At 41.8% G+C, this 21,507-nt stretch overlaps 1 protein-coding gene across 1 annotated transcript in view; it reads left to right on the forward strand.

The window, feature by feature from the left end:
- The first annotated feature begins 345 nt into the window (after window positions 1–345).
- ZNF746 (zinc finger protein 746) overlaps window positions 346–21,507 on the forward strand; it is a 23,197-nt gene continuing 2,035 nt past the window's right edge. Inside the window, 7 exon segments of the mRNA XM_021716514.1 lie at window positions 346–600; window positions 2,645–2,944; window positions 3,033–3,159; window positions 4,146–4,259; window positions 18,983–19,174; window positions 19,695–19,820; window positions 20,948–21,506. Of these exon segments, the coding sequence (XP_021572189.1) occupies window positions 346–600; window positions 2,645–2,944; window positions 3,033–3,159; window positions 4,146–4,259; window positions 18,983–19,174; window positions 19,695–19,820; window positions 20,948–21,506 (1,673 nt within the window).

Here is a 21,507-nt window from a genome sequence, read left to right on the forward strand (position 1 = left end):
CCCCCCCAGCGGCCTGGTGGCACCGGGGAGGTGTCCGGCTTCTATTCCGCATACTCTGGGCACCCACTACGCGCCCAGCTCTCCCGGGGGTCGACGCGGAAGGGAGTTGCTCCTGTGTGTCGAGCCAGACACTGCACCAAGCCCTGTCTAGGCGTTATTTTGTCTTCACAACAAGCCTATGCGTTAGGTGCTATTATTATATATCTGTCATATGAAAGAAAAACCCAGGGCCTAGAGAAGTTAACTTGCCCAGGACCTCACAGCTGGAAGGTGTGAAAAGACACAGTCGCTCTGTGTGTTCAAGGACCAAGCAGACAGGTACACGGGGAATCGCGCAGAATAGAGATGAGCACTGTCATCGAGGTAGAAGCATGCTGTGGCTGTGCTGGGGAGAGCAAAAGGGCTGCCCGGTACACCTGCGTACCCCTCCTGGCCCCATACTATGCTTCTGTGATTTGCCGAAGAGTAGGATTTCATCAGGCAGAGCTAGACCGGTGGAGCTATCCAAGCAGGAGAGCTGGGGCAAGTGCATGGCGAAGCGGGACAGTGCCGGTTCAAGAACAGAAAGGAGTCTGTGAGCCTAGAAAAAAGATGGTTTCGGTAGGAGGCACTGGGAGAGGAGGCTGCAGAGAGAGAATTGGAAGGGGCTTGCACGCCTGGACTTCATCATGTGGGTGGGATGCCTTTGAAGGATTTGGCTTCTGTTACCGTCAGCTCCTCTCAAGCAAAGAGTTTCAGCTTCCTTGGCAAGAATCTAAGAACAGTCCCGTAATCCAGCCACCATTTAGTAAGGAGCTGGGCTTGAATGAGCAGAATCCACCTCTCACCAAATAGTGGGAAGGCTTTTCATAGGGCTTCCTGGCCCCATGAAAATGGTAAGAAAACCATATGCCTTGTTGTTCAAATATTAAAGATTCATATTTTCTTAATAAAATAGGCGCTTGTATGGTTGCCCTTTTCATACAACACAAGGGTTGTAATAATGCACTTGAAGGATGGGTAGGATTTCAGTGGCTGGGGAGCTAGGTGATGAAGTGAAAGGACATTTCTGGAGTAAACTCTTCAAGGCTAGGATCATGTGGCAGGGATTGATGTGACAGAGGAGAGGTGAGGGAAGGAATAGTGGCTGTAGGTGGAGGGTGGACTCAGAAGCTCAGAGCCAAGCCGGCCTGCCTGGGTTCCAGCAGGGACCACATACTCCTTAGGAGCAAGACTCCCACCCATCTCCAGTTTTTCTCCTTGAAATAGCTCTCTGCCAGTCCAGAACCTCCCATCCTTTGAGACCTATTCAAGTCCTACCTTCTTCAGGTCTGACTTCTCTCCAAACAGCCAAAGAATCTCTTAAGCACCATCCTGGACAGTTTTTTTCCCCCCTGCTTCTGCTTAAACTCTACAATTTATGACATGTCCATTCATGTCTAGTTCTCCGTGACTTTCTCTAAATGAATCCACATTGGTTCCTAGTAGTCATTTCTTTATTTTGCAAATAGTCACCACCAACCTTTTGTTTAGCAGTGATTTTCCAGAAAGTAGTGAGGCATTGATCCTCAGTCACTAACAGGGGAGGGCACCAATACCAGGACTGCCCCTCTGCCCCATAGGTCCTGCCTTCAGATGTGGGTGGGCCAGGTAGTCCTGCTCCACACCCACAACAAAATGTGCCTTTTCTTCATTGGCCCCAACTGAGCATCACTCAATACACTGTGTGAACATTTCCAGTGTCCGGGAAGCTCCAGGTCTTTAAGATGGTTGCCACGGGCATAAAAGTCTAACTTCGTGGCATATGTCTGTCTTCCTCATCAGACTGTAGGGTGTGTCACTGATCCTGGTACATCTACAGAAATATTTGAGACTATCATTTTTACCTTGGGAGGGGTGGGAATTTGGAAAGAAAATGAATTTCAGGGGGCTCATGACGTGTCAAGAAATCTAAGTCTTGGCTGTAGAGATTTGCAGTCATGGTGATTTTAGCTTGTGGGGGAGATACAAGTGGAGGTTGCAAAATCAGATTGTCCTGGGTAAGGGGAATTGGTTATTAGATTTTTATGTTTATTAAAAGGGGATGTGAGATACTTTAAAAAAAAATAGAACTTGAGCAATACTCTTGTTTGTGCCATTTCAGTGAACCAGCTGTTTTTTTTCTGCTAGGTCATCATCAGTAGACAGTTCCTGTGTAATCATGATGGGAGGTGCAGACTGGGCTCTAGTAAATCTGCAGTTTACCATTTCTGTGCTAAAACGCCCCAGCAATGCTAAGTCACTGTTTATATAGCAAAATTGCAGAGTGCCTGCCATGTGTCAAGCACTATGCTGTGAAAAGATGCAAATCCACCTCCAGGTAGCCCACAGCATAGAGACGTGTAGGTAATTACTGTATAGGGTGGTAAGCACCATGATAGGAATCTGTGTAGTGTACTGCAGAGGCCTGGAAGAAAGACTCCAGCCCAGATATCGGCCACATCTAAGATACCCAAAGGAGGTGATTGCCAAGTTGAGATCTGCCATGTGGTGCAGGAAAGCCCTGCTTTTCACATACGTGGGCTTCCTGCTGCCAGTCCAGCTCCTCCATGTCTAGGGGAGATAGGCTTAAGGAACAGAGTGGATAGAGTGAATGATGCTGGTTTCTCTCGTTTGTTTCTGAAAGATTTCTCCATGGACAATGGCAGCTACGATTCAGGCTATGGAGCGGAAGATTGAATCACAGGCTGCTCGCTTACTTTCCCTAGAAGGTCGAACTGGGATGGCTGAGAAGAAGCTGGCTGACTGCGAGAAGACGGCCGTGGAGTTTGGGAACCAGCTGGAGGGCAAGTGGGCCGTGCTGGGGACCCTGCTGCAGGAATATGGGCTGCTGCAGAGGCGACTGGAAAATGTGGAGAACCTGCTGCGCAACAGAAACTTCTGGATTCTGCGGCTACCCCCAGGCAGCAAGGGGGAGGCCCCCAAGGTAGCTCTTGGGCGCCCTGGGGTGAGGGAGCCTGAGGGACCCTGCCTGTGAGTGTGTGGGTGAGCGAGCGTGACACTTGTGGTTCCAGGTGCCCGTGACCTTTGATGATGTGGCCGTGTATTTCTCCGAGCAGGAGTGGGGCAAGTTGGAGGACTGGCAGAAGGAGCTTTACAAGCACGTGATGAGGGGCAACTACGAGACACTGGTCTCCCTGGGTAAGGCCTATCACTCATTTCTCTGTCAAATGGGACTTTACAAGTCCTCCAGCCTATCTCTTCACTTGGTTGTTTTTGTCTCAGTGATATGTAAATCACTAGAAATATTGACCATGCAAATTACTTCCTCCTCCTGCAAAAAACGAGCTCTGGGTGATGGAATCACAAGCTTCCTTCTCCTCCCTGGTGGTTGAGGATCACAGAATGATAGACTGAGAAAGGTGGTGGCCCCTCTTCTAACCAGTCCTAAAAAGACTGGAGTATGGGCCTCTCATTCCTGCTGAGACTTGGAGTGGAGGAGGCTCCTATTGCTCTCAGACCCACTATATAATCGACCCATATTTGAGAAAGACCTTTTTTTTAGCCTTCTCTTACAAAGATGTATGACCTTTTCAGCGACATGCCTCGGGGTCAGTAGAGAGTATGAGCAGACATTGCTTCTTGTAGCAAACATTTCCTTCATGCCCCAAAACTTTGTTTCCCCAGTTCCTGGGGCTACTGCTGTTCTTCTCATTTGATACTACCCAGGAAGGGCCTGGATTGTTTCTTCCTGGGCTGATTTTCTCTTCCTGATGATTTCTGCGTGACCCCAAAGCCGAGGGCAATAAGGCACAGTTAGTGAGGTTAGAGTAGGTACAGACATGATGTTATGTTTTAATTTGCAGAAGTATACTGCTTTGTAGTGTGAACACTCTATACCAGTTTCTTAACCTCAGCACTACTGACATTTTGGACCAGATGATTTGTTGTGGGGTTGTCCTATGCATTGTAGGATGTTTAGCAGCATCCCTGGCCTTTCCCCCAAGCTTAGTCATGACAATCAGAATTGTCTCTGAACTTTGCCAAATGTCCCCTCAGGAGCAAAATTGGCTAAGGTTCTATATCAATCAGGAATGTAGTTTCTAGACCATTCTTGGTTTTCCAGGCTGACTGTCTCCTGCTCTGACTAGAATGTGGCAAAAGCTAACCTTTTTGTCTTTCCTCAGACTATGCCATCTCCAAGCCTGAGGTCCTCTCCCAAATTGAACAAGGGAAGGAGCCATGCAACTGGCGTCGCACTGGCCCCAAGATTCCAGATGTTCCAGTGGACCCAAGTCCAGGTAAGCATTGGGAGAAGACTAGGGAGATGACAGGTGATCATTCGGAAACAGAAAAGTAAAGGGCAAGGAGGGTTTGATCTTTCCAGAGAAATGTCAAACTTGAATATTTTAAATCTAAGTTTTTTAAAGTTGTGTTTTAACCTCTAACCTATTCAGCCAACACTATAGAAACTAATTCTTTCCATCAGGGAAACTGGCAACAAACCTAGTATTTTAGGAAAGAGCCAGTGACACAGAATTAGGGGGAGAAAGAAGAGGACACTGAGAGGGAAGGTAGGAGTATAGTTGACCCTTGAACAAAGTGGGTATAAGGGGTGCTGGTCCCCCATTCAGGTGAAAATCTGTGTCTAATTTTTGACTCCCCAAAAATGCAACTACTAATATACTAAAGCCTTACTAGTAACATGACTAGCCAACTATTACACATTTTGTGTGTTCTATGTGTTCTATATCATATTTTTATGATAAAGTAATCTAGAGAAAGGAAAATGTTACTAAGGAAATCATAAGGAAGAGAAAATGTATTAACTGGTCATTAAGTAAAAGTAGATCATAGAGGTCTTCATCCTTATATTTTCATGTTGAGTAAGCTGAGAAAGAGGAGGAGAAAAAATTAGTCTTGCTGTGTAAGGGGTGGCAGAGGCAGAAGAAAATCCACGTTAGTGGAGCCATGGAGTTCGAACTAATAGTGTTCAAGAGTCATTTCCTTTAATGGAGAATTGAAGTTTAAAAAAAGAGTCAACTGTATGTTGAAGACAAAATTAATTCATAGCTTTGCAAAGAGTCCTTCTTGCCTCCATCTAAGAATCTAACTTTATTTAAATCCATTAGTAGTTGTGGAACATAAACCTGATGGTTAGCCATATAATTCAATATGATTAGAACCACTAATTAATTAATTAATTAATTTTGGATTGGAGTCTCGCTCTTGTCGCCCAGGCTGGAGCACAGTGGCACACTCATTGCCACCACAGCTTCGACCTGCTGTGCTTAGGTGATCCTTCTGCCTCAGTAGCTGGAACAGATATGGTCCGGATGTAAAAAAAAAGGGGGGGGGGTCATGACCCAAGCACTTCTTGCTGCTTAACACTTAACCTGGGTGGAGGTTCATAGTGGGCTGGTTTCATTGTATTTATAGTATGTGTGGAGGCTTCCTTGGCTCCCACACCATCATCAATTAGAGTGAAGAGGGACCTGAAATATGCTGGTTGCTGATGAGACCCCTGCCAACATTCACTAACTCTACTGTCAACTTTGAACCCATCAGCAGGAATCTTGTGTGGCCTATATCCCTGATCTCTTTGGTCCAAGAAGCCCGAACTCCCAGCTCCTCTCTCACCATATTTGCTAGGCCCATCCCCTTGTCAGACCTAATCTCCTCTTCTTTTTACCTCCTTCAGATTCTTCTGTGCTTTGTAGGATGCAGTGCTCAGCAACCCCATGAGGTCCTGAGTGTTCCTTCTCCTTCTTACTCAGACTGAGCCTGGCACTGAGCCCGAGAGGACTGCAGCCCCATAACCCTCTTAGTGCGTGTTGTCCTCTTCCCCACGTGCCCCTGAGCAGGGGTCCTCACTCCTCATTATTGCCTCTGTACCAGCTCTGTTCTCTCCTCTCTAGGAACTCTGCCTTTGGGTCTCAGGCCTCGTCTTTTTGCTGCTTCTGCAGACCTCTGGACACCTTACCTCCCCCTCCTTGTCACTCTCCCTGCCTGCCCTCACTCTTGGTCATAGCAACATCCATGTGCATGGTCCTTTGTCCCTCTCCACCCATCCCCATGGCCATCCCCATGACTGTAGATGATAGTAACTGCACCACGTACACCCTCTCCTTTTCCAGCACACCACTCCCTGGCCTCCTCCTGCACTCCCTCCAGCCCCCCATCTGGTGCCGGTATCCAACCGTTCTTCAATCCTTCAGGACCAAAAAGACATTGGCCCTACTGCCTCTTCACTGTTCCAGTTCATCCTCCTTCCCCTCTGTGTCCATCATTATAATCCCCTCTTGCATACAGCCTCACTTCCCTTGTCCCTCTGTTGTTCATTGTGTCCCCCTGACAAAACTGCAATCCAGGCGAAATCTGCCTACCTGTTCTGCACCTGCACCCATGCAGCTATATATGGCTGAAGAAAACCCCATAAGCCTGCTGGGGCTTTCCTGGTATTCACAACAAGCAACTTCAGTGGGTACTCTGCCCCCACGGTCACACTGCATCTCCACGGCCACCTTTCTAGCCCAGAGGCTTGGCAAACTAAGGCTCTGTCAAACTAAGGCTCAAGGGCCCAATCTAGCCTGTCTGTTTCTGAATGACCCACAAGCTCAGAATGGTTTTTATATTTAAAAAAAAAAAAAAAACTTTTACCATTAAAAAGAAACGGACCACTTTCACGGCCCTCTCCATTCTGTCTGCCTGTACCACCTGTGACCCTCTTTGTGTTCATTCTGTGATCATGCTGCTGACACTCCAGCCAAAAACCCCCTTCCACCTGGCACTAGGTCCCACTCTGTACCACCTTCTCAAGGGTAACACAAACAAACCTGCCTTGACCCCACACCCCTCCAGCCATGATCCCGTTTGTCCACTCTCTCTGGTGGCATAACCCCTCAGGAACATCCGTGCTTGCTGTCTCTGCCCCTCCGCTTCTACTGTCTTGTGCCACTTCCACCAAGACTCCTCCCCCTGGGTCACAGTGACCTCCATGGTGCTAAAGTGTCTACCTTCCTACCTGGCCTGTTTGTAACGTTTGCCACTCTTGCTCACACTCCCCTCCCTACCTCACTACTCTTTTCCTGTTGTTCTTTGGGGCCTCTCCACATTGGAGTGCCCTCGTGCTCACTCCTCTTCTCTTTTCCCTGCGTAACCACACTCCCATCATCCCACTGGGTTTCAGGGGTGCACGAACCATCCAGGAGTGTGCACCGCCAGCCTGGATCTCTGCCCCAAATTCTTCACACCTGGCTGCTGGCCTCTATCTACACTAGAATGTCCAGTGAACATCTCCCCCTGACATGTCCAAAGCTGAGCTGCGTATCTTTCCTTCACAGCCTGCTCCTCCCACATTCTCCCAACCTGGGTAGATGGCAGCTCCATCCTTCCAGCTGCAGGCCAGAGCCCAGAAGTCCTCCTTGACCCTCTCCTTCACATCTACATCCAAACCTTCAGAATCCCTGCTGGCCCTCCTTCCCAGGTTTGTCGAGAGTCCTTTGAGGCCTGCCTCCTCTAGCTTGCTGCCCAGGCCTATAGTCTCTTGCTTATTGTTGCCAGTCCCTCTGCTTCCGCTCTGATCCCCTGGAGTCTGCTCTCCATCCACTCATCTCCTCCTGTTTTTCTGTCACTCTCTACTCCAGCTACATGGTCCTCTGTACTGTTCCCTCAGCCCTGTCCCAGAACCTTTGTAGTGCTGTCTGCTGAGAGTGTCCCTCACATGGGTTCCTGCCCTGCCCTGTCCCCTCCAGTGCCTCCTGCAGGCCTTTGCTTAAACAGGACTTTCCCTGTTACCCTACTTAATAATGCTGCTCCCCTTCCCCACCCAGGATTTCCAGGCTCCGTCTCCTGCTTTGGTTTGTTCCATATCAGAAAGCATCATGTATTATATATATTTCATATTCATATATTCATTGTGGGCTTGGTCTCCCTCATTAGAATGAACATTTCAAAAGAACAAAAATGATTATTGATTTTGTTCATATAATCATTCCAGGCATCTGAAATATTACCTAGCACCAAGTAGGAATACAATAAATATTTGTGAGTGCATGTTGTGTTTCATAATTTAAAACACGTGTGTATGGTGTGCATATATGAAATATTATATTTCTGATACCATTTAAGTCCCTTTTTGGTCTTCCGTAGGGTAACCACTTGTCCTTAATTTTATATGTTTAACTTCTCTATCCACATTAAAAAATATCTGCTGTGTGCCTATGTAGTTGTAAACAATATATAATTTTTTCTGTGCTTTGAAAGACTACATGATATTATATTTATCTGTATTATTCTGTATTTCAGATTTATTCATATTGATACATATAGATTATGCTCATTCATTTTAACAGATGCTTGGTATTCTAAAAGAAACTATAATATAATTTATTTTCCTTTTTTATTTTAATAGGATGGGGTCTTACTCTGTTGCTCAGGTTGGTCTTAAACTCCTGGTCTCAAGCAATCCTCCTGCCTCAGCCTCCCAAGGTGCTGGAATAATAGGCATGAGCCACTATGCCTGCCTACACCTAAGTTTTTTCTGATTTTTCACTATCATAAGCAATACTGCAATGAGCATTCTTGAACATGTCTCTTTGTGCCCATGTGGGAATGTTTCTCTAGGGAATAGACCCACACGTGGCCTCACTGCGTCTTAGGCTTATCTTCAGCTCTGCATATTGCTCTCCCTATACCTTCACCAGCAGATACTCCCTCCAGCAGTTATACCTGGTTTTCTTAATTAAATCGTTGCCAGCATGCTAGAGGTGAAATGGTATCTTGTTTTAATTTGTATTTCCCTGATTATTAGTAAAGTCGAGCATCCTTTTCATATATTCGTTTGGTTTCTTGAATTCTACTGGGTGAATTCTACTGAGTTTTTCATCTTCTTATTGATTCAGGACTTCTTTGTATATGTTCTAGATACTGATCCTTTTCTATTATTTGCATTACTAACATCTTTTCCCATCCTGTATCAGGTCTTTTAACTTTGTAGTTCTTGAATAGAATTCATTGTTAGTAGAGTCAAACATATCACTTTTACTTTATGATGTGTGCTTTTTCTGTAGTAAGCTATCCACGTCTGTATCACTAAAGATCAGAAGATATTCTCCTATATTTTTTTATAAGACTTTTAGTTTTGCTTTTCAAATGTAAGTCTTTAATTTATCCAGAATTAAAATTTGTAGATTGCAAGGGAGGATTTAATTTTTCCCCCACTATGCCACTTGATTTTCCAACAAAGTTTGCTGAATATTTTATCTTTTCTCCACTGATTTGTAATGCGATTCTCTCCTGAGCCAGGTTTACATATGTGCATGAGGCTGTTTCTGGGCACTTCATTCTGTTCCATTGTTCTCTTTGTGTCTGCACCAACAACTATGCTTGTTTAACTTCATACTAAACCTTGATGTCTAGTAGACCGATCCTTCTCTACTTGTTCTTCACAAGTTTCCTTGGCTATTCTTGGATCTTTGTTCTCCCATATGAATTTCAGAATCTTTATGTCAGATTCTCAAGAAAATTCTTTTGTAAGTTTTATTGGAATTGCACTTATGTAATTTCTGGAAAATTGCCCTTGTTACAACATTGAGCCTTTCTATCTATTTAGTGAAGGCTTCTATGCGCTTGAATAAGGTTTTACCAGTTTTCTCCTGATAATTGTTGTTTTTTGTTGTAAATGGGATGTTTATAATTACATGCCTTAAATAATTATTACAGGTATCTTGTTGACTTTTTTTAGTAAAATAAAAATTTTGCTCTTTCATTAGTTTGAATGATATGTCTCTTTAAATTCTTTGAATTTTTTTATGTAGACAATTATATCTTCCACAAATACCACAAAAGTTATCTCTTTTTATATTTTTATAACTTTATTTTTCTTGTTTAGCAGTTTGACTAGGACATTGTTGAAAAGTGGTAACAATAGTTAGTATCCTTGTCTGAGGATAAGATATGCTTCTAGGGTTTCAGCCTTAAGTAAGATTTTTCCATAGGATTTTAAAGATATTCTTAAAGAAGTTTCCTTCTACGCTAGCTGCCAAAAGCTTTATTGTGAAAAAGTGTTATATTGCATCAAATGTTGGTTTTCTTTCTTCTTTAATATTGAGTTTTATTTCTTTTAAAACATTGTTACTGTGTATTATACATAACAATAAACAAAATATATACAAAACAAAATCCATGTGAAGTTTAAAGAATGGTAGTTAACACCCAGCATAGGAGATAAATCAAAGCCTGAACCTTCCAAGACCCTGTTTTCCCTCCCTGATCACACCCTTCTCCCTTCTTAGAGATAAACAGAAATTTCAGAAACAGAAGTTATCAATCCCTTGCTTTCCTTTACATTTTTATTCTCTGTGTATGTGTTCCTAAATAACTTGTTTAGTTTTACTTGTTTTTGTACTTTTTATGAATGTAATCGTACCACATATATTCTTTAATCTGCTTTTCTAATTTGATATGTTTTTGAGAGTCATCCATGTCAGTGCAGTGTAGCTGTAGTTCATTTTCATTTTCATAATTTCTACTACTTTACAGTTTTCTGTTTTATAACTGTAGCGGTGTATTCTTTCTATTGTTGGTGGGTGTTGTGTTGTTTCTATTTTATTTCAGTTTTTTGCTTTTCAGGACAATGCCATTGCAAAAATTCTTATGCATGTGTAAAAGTTTCTCTAGGTATAGACCCGAGAGTGGAACTGCTGGGTAACTGGAAAGATATATATTCAACTTTTCCAGGTAATGTCAAGCAGAAAAACCAGCCTGCATCCCCACAAGCAGGGTCTGGGGGTTCTAATCATCCCTCATCCTCACTAGCCTTGGAAATGCCATTTTCATTTATATCCATCTGGTGAGAGTGAAATGGTTTAAAATTTGTGGTTTAAAACTTTCATTTTCCTAATTAATGAGATTGAGCATTATGTCTTCTGATTATGGGCAATTTGTCTTTTCTCTTCTGTGAAATGCCTGTTTATATCTTTTGTCCATTTTTCTAAGTTCTTTTTCTTTTACTTAATGACTTATAAACATTCTTTATGTATTCTAAGTATTAATCTTTTTGTCAGTTACATGTGTTGCTGTTTCCTTTCTATTTATGGTGTATTTTAAAGAACAGATACTTTTCATTTTAATGCACTAGTCTTTGTTTTATGGTTTGTCTTTTTTGTGTCTGAAACAATTAAGAAAATTTTCTGTCCCTCAAGGTTGTAATATATACACCTTCTCACTTTCCTACTAAAAGTTTTACAATTAATCCATTGGGAATGGATTTTTGTGGTGCTGTGAGGTAGAATCCCTGGTTCTTTTTCGCTAGCTTTTTGACTCTTCTCTTCCGTTGCTCTTTCAGGTAAACTTTGGAATTGTGTCATCAGGTTCCATGAAAAATGGAACTTGGTTTATGGTGGAATTGCATTCGAGCTATCAAACATTTTTTAGAGATAATTGACATTTTTTAATATAGTGAATCATATTAACTATGAATGTCCTAAGTCATTTGGCTTGTCTAGAATATCTCAATGATGTTTTATAATTTTCTCCCAAACAAGTCTTGCACCTTTTTTTTGTTAGATATGATCCTAGGTTCCCTGTGTTTTTTTTAAAATCACTATTGTCAGTGGTATTCTTTTTATCTTACATTTTCTGTTTGTTGTTGATACATGTTGGGGGTTTAGGGGCAACATGTTTATTCTCTGAATGAGCAGGAGCTCATTCTAGTCTCTCTCTGCCCTTTACGTACCCTACCTCTGCTGGGGTGAAGACATACACCTCACTGGAGAGTCTGAGAGCAAAGGTTGGACCAGTACAGTCCTTGGGCAGCTAGCTGCCTCCAAGGGACAGGCCATCTCTGCTGCTCTGCTATGGACAGGCTCTTTGTACCTGGTCCAGCAGGCAACTTTCTGATTCTAGAGTTAATTCTAAAAGTCCCTCTTACCCAGAGATAAAAGCTACATTCTAAATTATTGGTAACAAAAATACCATAGCCTCACCTGCCTTCTTCTGTTTTATTTCTGTTTGTTAAGATCCATGTCTGAGAAGAAAAGTGGTAATTGATGGCCTCCTTCAAAACCCTAACAGCATATTAAAATGTTGTTATTGCCGGGCTCAGTGGCTCAGCCTGTAATCCCGCACCTTTGGGAGGCTGAGGTGAGTGGATTGTCTGAGCCCGCGGGTTCGAGACCCGCCAGGGCAGCGAGACCTCATCTCCACAATAAATCAAAAAATCAGCTGGGCGTGGTAGCGCATGCCTGTAGTTCCCGCTACTCGGAAGGCTGAGGTGGAAGGATCGCCGGAGCCCAGCAGGTCGAGGCTGCAGTGGCTGGGAGCGGCCACTGCACTCTAGTCTGGGCGACAGAGTGAGACTCCAACTCAAAAAAAAAAAGTTGTTATCTTGTATTTTTTACTATCTCTATTGATGAATCTTGCTAAAACTATCACTAATGCTAATAACTTTTCTAATAATTGTCTAATGATTCTCAGATTTTCTGAATCATATCATCCATGAGTAATAAGAATTTTTTTCTTTCTTTTAAATTCTTTATATATTTTTTTCTCTTGTGCTGGCTGAGAACTCTCAGAAAATATTTAAATAGAAGTCATGATAACAGGTATCCTATTGGTTAATGATTTTAAAGAGAATGCTTTTTAACTTTTCATATTGAGTGTAATATTTGCTAAAAGCTTTATTTACAAATATCATTTATCAGGCTATAGGAAGTTTCTTATAGTTCTGGTTGGCTAGATGTCTCTAACAGTAAATGACTTGAATTTTATAGAATTTTTTGATATCTATTAAGATACTGTTTTTCTTCCTAACCTGCTAATGTGGCAGACTATTTTATTTTCTAATGTTGAATCAAACTTGCAGTCCTAGAATAAACCTAACTTAGCAATGATCCTTTGTGTACATTGCTGGATTTTGTATGCTAATCATTTTGTTAAGGACTTTTAAATCTTTGCTTATGAGTGAAACAGACATATTATTTTCCTTTCTCAGACTGTCTTTGTCTGGTTTTGGTATTAAAGATATGAGCTATGCTGTATTCCCTCTGTCTTTATATGCTCAGAGAATTTGTGTCGTGTTAGAATTATCTATTTCTTGAATGTTAAGTAGAAAAATCAGTGAGAATACCTGGGCCTCAAGTTTTCTTTGTTGGGGATATTTTTGACTACTGATTTAATTTAGTTAGGGATTTTCTGGTTGTTGTTTTTTTTGGAGACAGGATCTCACTCTGACACCCAAGCTGGAGTCCAGTGGTGCAGTCATAGCTCACTGAAACCTCAAACTCCTGGCCTCAAGCAGTCCTCTCACTTCAGCCTCCCAAAGTGCTGGGATTATAGGAATCATATTTCTTTTTAGTCAGGCTTGGCAAGTTGAATTTTTTCTTAGAACTTGTTCATTTCCCCAGAGCTTTCAAATTACTTGGAATGGCATTCGTGGTATCCTCTTTATCTTTTTAATCTCTGTTGCATCTTTCAGTGTGTTCCCTTTTTTATTCTTCAGGTTGGTTATTGATTATTGGTTAACTGTTCGTTGATAATCTTGCTAGAGATTCATTGGTTTAACAGTCTAATCAGAAGACAAGCTATTGGCTCACTGTATTGCACTTTGTTTTCTTTTTTATTGATTAACACTCTATATTATTTCTTTCTCCTTATTAAATGGTTTTGTTGGTGTTATCTTCTTTTTAACATCTTGCATTGACTGCTTAACTCATTAATTTCCTACTTGTCTTCTCTTTCTTAATGTAAACATACAAGGTTGTTTATCATTGTAACTGTAGCCCACACATTTTGATAAATAACATTTTCATTAACATTGGGTTCCAAATATCTTCTAATTTTTATTGTCATTTTTTTCTTAGACCTTTGAGTTATTTAGAAATATATTTATTTGAATTTTAATATATAGGGAGTTATTGTTCTCTAACTTAGATGTATTATAGTTATAAAATGCAGTGTGTAAAAATACTAATATTTTAAAATTTGCTGAAATTTGTTTTGTGACCTAGAAAGTGTTCATTTTTCCTTAGTGTTCTATGTAACTTGGAAAGCATGTGTTTTCTTTGTGTTTGGATTCTACTTATGTCCATTTGATCAGGTTTATTAATAGTGTTTTTCAGATTTCCTAGAACTTTTAGTTAGTTAGATTTATGAATTACAGAGAGAAGGTCGATTTGTCCATTTATTCCTAGAGTTCTGTCAGTTTTGCTTTATTATTTTGAAGCTATTAAAATTTTGTAATTATTTTATCTTCCTGGTCATTTTACTATCTTGCAGTAATTCTTTTTTATTTCTGTTAATATATTTAGTCTTAGAGTTTATTTCATCAGATACGAGATAGTTATATCATTTTTTAGAATTGTTAATGTCTGGCTTAAGGTATCTCTTATTCTTTTACATTGCTTTCTACATTCTTTTATTTTAGATGTGTCACTTGTAAGCAGCATATAGGTGTGGTTTTTTGTTGTTTATAGCCTAATAATCTTTACTTTTTAAATTTTCAAAACAGTAGCCACTAGCCACATGTAGCTACTGAGCACTTGGAATGTGTTATAAAGATGAAATACAGTACCCCACATATTCAAAATAAAAAATAAGAAAAAAAGATAAAATACATACCACATTTCCAAAAGACAAAAGATTCATGCATAAAAAATAATATCAATCATCTTATTTTGCTTGATTATATGTTGAAATAACATTTCAGATATATTGGGCTAAATAAAATATGCCATTAAAATTTATGTCACCTGTTTTTACTTAAATGAGGCTACTAGAACGCTTAAAATTAGGTATGTGGTTCACAGTGGTTCTCCTGTCAGACAGTGTTGGTCTAGACCATTCATATTGATTATGGTCACTAGTTTGTTTGGATTATTTCCTACCATCTTAAATTGTGCTATTAATCTTTAGCCTTGCCTTTTCTATATTTCTTCTTTTCGCAACTTCTCCTTTGAGAATTATTCATTTAGGTTTTTTTCCTCTTCAAACTATTGTTATTTTTAATTAGTTTGGAAGTTATACATTCTGTTTCTATTCTTTTACAGAAGACTTTAGGCATTTTTTTTCTTTATTTATAACTTATTTTGTGTGGGTCTGATGGTAATGAGCTCTATTTATGTGTGTTTGTATATGAGTTTATATGTGTCTGAAAATATCTTTTTATTCCATCCCTATACAGTTAGCACTCTGTGTCTGAAGATCAAAAATATTCAGGAAAAAAGTATCTGTATTAAACAAGTTTTTTTTGTAATTATTCCCTGAACAATACAATATAACAACTATCTATATAGCATTTACATTGTAAAAGGTACTATAAGTAATCTAGAGATTATTTAAAGCATACAGGAGGATGTGCATAGGTTATATACAGATATTGCACCATTTTATATAAGGACTTGAGTATTGTGGTATTTGGTATCCATGGGGAGTCATGGAACCAACCCCCTACAAATACCGATGGACAGCTTTATTGGAAAGACATAATTCTAGCTTATTATTTTATCTTAGCTTTTCAAAGTAATTACCTTTTTTCTATCTTCTGTTGGTGCTATTGGGAACTCGACCAGGAGTCTAATCTGTATTCCTTTGTGGGTGATCTGCCTTTTCTCTCTGCCTGCTTTAAGTCTGTGTCTTGGATGATCTGCAGTTTTACTACAATGTATCTAGGTGTGGATTTCTTTTCCTTTATCCTGCTTCAATCACTGATATAGTTTGCCAGTTTGGGAAAATTTGTAATTTTCTCTCTTTGAACGTTGCCTTACTCCCTTTCTCACTAATCTTTTTCTGAAATTTTTTCATGTTAGCCTTCATAAACTTTGAACTCCTCTTTGTATTTTCAGCTTGATCTCTATGCTGAGGTCAGAATAATTTCATCTAGAAATTGTCTAGTTAGTTCACAGTTCTCTAGCTAATCATTTCCATTCTGTTGTTTAACCTATAGAGTGGATTCTTAAATTTCAGTTATTTTATCTTACCATTCTAAAGTAACATTTGATTCTTTTTCAAAAAATCCTGCAGTTCTGTGAGTCATATTCATCGGTTCATGATTTCTGCTGAGTTTGTTTGAGGTGGCTGGTTTTCTTAATGAGGTGGAGATGTGTAATTGTGAGCTTATTAATTGTTTGAAAGCTGTGTTTAAAATGTTCATTCTAGGAATACATGTGTGCGCCTCTGCTGGTCAACTGGTGTCAACGCAGACTTGGGGCCACTTCAGGCTACAGCCTTGGCCTAGAGGTTTTCAGGCCATGGTGGCATCAGGCACCCTTGAGTCTGGTCTATAAGTGCCAAGTCCCAGCGGAGAGTCTTCTCCCCAACCCTCTGCAGCCTAAAGTCAAGGCCAGGACAGGCAGTCTTCTTTGGTGGGGAAGGTTTTGGTTTTAGTTTTAGCCCACTGGGAATGTTGCCTGTTGGGTCCCCTGGTTTCCATGTGAGCAGTGAGGGTAGGAGATTATCATCAACCCAGCCTTCCTGCACCCTGTCTGACCCCAGGCTTTTCACACTCCTCCACCCTAAATATGTACAGTCCAATCAAACCCAGGCCTTGGGAGATCAGGAGATGTATGCCAATTTCCATTGTAAACCTGAGCTTTCTTACTGTTCCTGACTTGTTTCTTTTCCTTACTTTATTTGGACGTCTTCCGTGCTTAACATTTTTAAAAATTTCTTTTCTTTACTCAGCATTTTAGATATTGCACACTGGTTCTCTGCTTCTCTGCACATCTAGCCAGCCCTATGCCGGAAATAGAAGAGATGAATGTTCTGTTTACATTCAATGTAATGTTTTACATTAAAAACATGATTATGTTGTTTTCACCATTAACTTGTTAACTTTGGGGATTATAATACATTTTCTAGTGTTATCCTGTAGTTCTCAGAATAAACCCAACTTGTTCATAACGTTATCTTTTTATTTTTTTAAAAATGCATTGCTGGATTTGATTTGTAATTCTTTTATTTAGAATCTTTGTATATCTTTTCTCTTGGCATTTTGAAGATATTCCATTATCTTATGCTGTCCTAGTTACTGAAGGAAATCTACTTTCTGTTTGAATGTAATTATTTTCTCTTTGGTACCTTTTTAAATTTTTCTCTTTATCTTTTATTTATTTATTTATTTTAATACATATTTTTTATTTTAAAATTATGGGGTACAGTTAAGGGTTAGGTATACAAATATGCATTGTGCAGGTACCCTTGATGATGAGGTGTCCCCCCCCGTCCCCAGACAGATATTGACTACCGTTAATCCCACCTCCCTGACCCCCCCCATAGTTTCCTGGCACTGTCAATCCTTTTCTTATAGTATTATGATAGTTGTTTAAGGTCCACTTATGAGTGAGAACATGTGATACTCAGATCTTTGTTTCTGTGAGAGATCACTCAGTATTATAAACTCTAATTCTATCCAGGTTGCTGCAAAATTCATGATTTTGTTCTTTTTTATGGCTGTGTAATATTCTGTTGTATATATGTACCACATTTTTTTAATCCAGTCCTCTTTTGATGGACAGCATGGTTGGTACCCTGATCTTGCTATTGTGAACAATGCAGTGATAAACATACATGTGCAGGTATCTTTTCTTTGCTGCCATTCCATTTCACATGAATGTTGTCTAGATTTGCTTATGTATGCATTTGTTTTTATTTCCTACTTGAGAATTGGTGTCTTCCTCCAAACTATAGGCTCATAATGCCATCAATTTTGGAAAATTTTCTTTACATATTGCCATTTATTCATTTCTGTATTCACTCCTTCTGGGATTTCTACCAGCGTATGGTGTCTGACAATTAAGTTTGCAAACTCATGCTAGAAGAAGTGCTATATGCCTCATTGTTTAATATCACTATGGTTACCTTTTAAGTACTCCTCTTTGGAAGCTGTGCACCAAGCCAGTGCCTAGCCCACCTGTCAACGCAATTTTGGAACTATTCTTCTTTTGGATGGTCAGATCTGTCATTGTATTACCCTTGATATCCTGGATGTCATCAAAATGTCTTCTTTTCAATATTCCCCTTATTTTTGGGTAAAGAAAAAAGTCATTGGGGGCCAGATCAGGTGTGTAAGGAGGGTGTTCCAATACAGTTATTTGTTTACTGCTTAAAAACTCCCACACACACAGTGCTGTGAGAGCTAGTGCACTGTCATGATACAGGAACTCCTTCAGGACCATTTTTGCACACACTTTTCTCATGCCAAGATTTTTAATTCAGATTTTCCTGCTTCCCTATCGATGTTTATTTGGTCTGCTGTGCTTCTCATAGTCAGCTGACGATTTTGGTGCACTTTGATGAATTTTTGCAGTGTTTTCGTCAGTTCTAATCATTACCTCTGGCCATCCTTACCTCTCTTCATCGGTAACACTTTCCCTCCCCTCAGAAAAATGTTTAATCTGTTTGTACACAGCCATTTTCTTCATGGCATTATCCCCATAAACTTGGACTAACATGTCACTGATTTCACTTCCACTCTTGCCAAGTTTAACAAGAAATTTAATGTTTGGTTCATTGTTCTAAACCAAGTTGCCCAGGCTGATCTTGAACCCATGGACTCAGGCAGTCCTCTCACCTCTACCTCCCAAAGTGCTGGGATTACAGGCGTGAGCCACCATGTCCAACCACAGTAACTCTTGATTGGACTTTGTGTTTTCTCTTTAATTCTTTTATCTGGAATCTTTCTTTTGAGCTCACTTAAGGACATGTGGAGTGGGGGATAAATCTTTGGGAGGATTTGGGGTTCAGTATTATCTAGCATTTGTGTGTTTCAGGTGAAAGCAGAATGTACTTGTGTATTTCCCTCCCCCCAACCTCACCCTTTCCTACTCTACCTGTGTGCCCAATACTGTAACCTTACACTCTGCCCAGAGGCACTAGAGTCCTTGTGTGCTACTACCTGCCCTTCTCACCAGGCTCTTTTGCTGTTGGACCCTTGTAAAGCCACTATCCATTTCCTTGGCTGGGTGTGTGTCTACCCCTGGGTCAAGGGGCCATGATGCTGTATGCTCACACATTCTCCCTTTTCCAGGCTCAGGGCCCCCGGTTCCTGCCCCTGACCTCTTAATGCAGATCAAGCAAGAGGGTGAGCTCCAGCTCCAGGAGCAGCAGGCTCTGGGTGTGGAGGCGTGGGCAGCTGGGCAGCCAGATATCGGGGAAGAGCCCTGGGGCCTCAGCCAGCTGGACTCTGGAGCAGGAGACATCTCCACGGACACTACCTCCGGTGAGTGGCCAAGACAAGGAAGCAGACACTAAGAACAAATTGTAGGGACTACGGGCAGGGACCAGGCAGGGCTCCTGGAGGCACGTGTGGAGCTGTGGGCTCTCAACACTTCTGGCCTGACTAGTTTAGAAGTTTTCCCACTTTGAGGGAAAACTACATAAAGGATACTTTAGGGACCTCTCCAGGGTCGGTGATACTGTTCCTGGGTGCTTCTCTGGTCCCATATCAGTGCCCCCTTCATTAGCACATGGCCACTCTTCTTGCCCCCAACATTTGGCATTGAAGTCACTGGTTGTTTCATATTTAAGAGGGGTTTTTTTAAATAAGTTGGTGGAGTCTGAGCTTTCCAGTGCCAAGACACTGGATTCAGAGAGGCTAGGTCCTGTGGTCACTCGGAAAAGTCTCCAGTGGGATGGATCTCAGGGCTCAGCCAGCTCTCCTCTCCCATGGTTTTCTTCTGGCCCACTCCCATCCTGCTTACTTTTCTTAACACATAGGCTCTGCTCTCTCTTCATTGCAGGCGTCCATTCCAACTTTCCAACCACCCTCCCACCCACCTCCTGGCAGGCGGATCTCCCTCCCCACCATCCATCTTCAGCATGCTCGGATGGGACGCTGAAGCTCAACACAGCAGCCTCCACAGAAGGTACAGAGATGGTGGGAGAGAAGGAAGGGAAAGGCCATGCTTGCCTGTGGGGGATACCTCAGCCCAGGCACCCCATTTTTATCAGTGAACTGCTCTGACTTTCAGCCAGCAGGCATTTGGGTGTCTGTGATCTTATGATTCTTCATACATTCTGTTCTTTCTCTCCTTCCTAAATCTTAGACTTGAACAACCTTTCTCAAGGATGTCCATTTCTTCAGACTGTTGTTTTTTCACATGGTATTAACCAACTATTCTGGTCAGCTGATTCCTTGCAGGATATAACCTCCTTCCCAGACTCAAGCCACCCATGGTTTCTCTCTGGCATGAGAGAAAACAAAACCAAATTGAAACCACTTCTTAGCTATGAGTACTACCAAAGACAGGTGTCTGAAGACCAGAATTTGGAAGAACTACTACCAAATTTATCTGTTAGTTTTCTGTTTACTTCTCTTTTGAAGACCAGTTATCTGTCGCTTTAAGTAATAATTTCTGTCATTATTTTAGCACCTCCCAAATGTGCTAAAAGCCAAGATCCCTAATATAAAACCTCAGAATGAGAAATTCAAGTGCATTTATGTAAAATCAAACACATCTTTACTCATTCACTAATATTTTTGTCATTAACCATTGGTTACATTTATTGAAAGCTTGCTGATGCCAAATAACTTGCTAAGATGCTTTTAGCTATATCTCGTTTAATCCTCACACAGCCCTTTGAAGTGGGTATTCACAGATGAACTGTTAAGAAGTGTGCCTGAAGTCCCATAGCCGGTATGTGGCATAGCTGTGTAGTAGTCTCAGAGTCATCTGAACCCCAAGCCCCTGCTTTTGCCCCTTGGGCACATTGCCACCAGTGGTCAGAATTCCTCTCCTAGGATAAATTCATGATTAGCCTTGACAGCCAAAGTAAAAGTAGAACTAGGAAGCAGATTTGATGATTGCTTTTCCAGTGACCTTGGGTGGAGGCAGCCTCATCACCCCTGGGAGATGTTCTGCGAGCTGCTGTCCTGAGGCTTGACCACAAGTGCCCTAGATAGTGTTCATGCAGCTGAGCAGCTGACAGTGTCAGGTTCATGCCTCTCAGCAGGTAAGGGACAGAATATCTGTCTTTCTGTCTTTCTCAGCAGATGTAAAAATTGTGATAAAAACAGAAGTCCAGGAAGAGGAGGTAGTGGCCACACCCGTGCATCCTACTGACCTAGAGGCTCATGGGACCCTGTTTGGACCAGGCCAAGCCACACGGTTTTTCCCTAGTCCTGTCCAAGAAGGAGCGTGGGAAAGCCAGGGCAGTTCCTTCCCCAGCCAGGACCCTGTGCTGGGACTGCGGGAGCCCGCCCGGCCTGAAAGGGACATGGGTGAGCTCAGCCCTGCAGTGGCCCAGGAGGAGACCCCTCCCGGAGACTGGCTCTTTGGTGGGGTCCGGTGGGGCTGGAATTTCCGATGTAAACCGCCAGTGGGCCTGAACCCAAGGACTGGACCCGAGGGGCTCCCTTACTCCTCCCCAGACAACGGAGAGGCAGTCCTGGACCCCAGCCAGGCCCCAAGGCCCTTCAACGAACCCTGCAAATACCCTGGCCGGACCAAAGGCTTCGGCCACAAGCCGGGGCTGAAGAAGCATCCCGCAGCGCCCCCCGGGGGCCGGCCCTTCACCTGTGCCACATGTGGGAAGAGCTTCCAGCTGCAGGTC

The sequence above is a fragment of the Carlito syrichta genome, unplaced genomic scaffold (assembly GCF_000164805.1).
Source record: "Carlito syrichta isolate Samal-C Ts95f unplaced genomic scaffold, Tarsius_syrichta-2.0.1 Scaffold308825, whole genome shotgun sequence".
Lineage (NCBI taxonomy): Eukaryota > Metazoa > Chordata > Mammalia > Primates > Tarsiidae > Carlito > Carlito syrichta.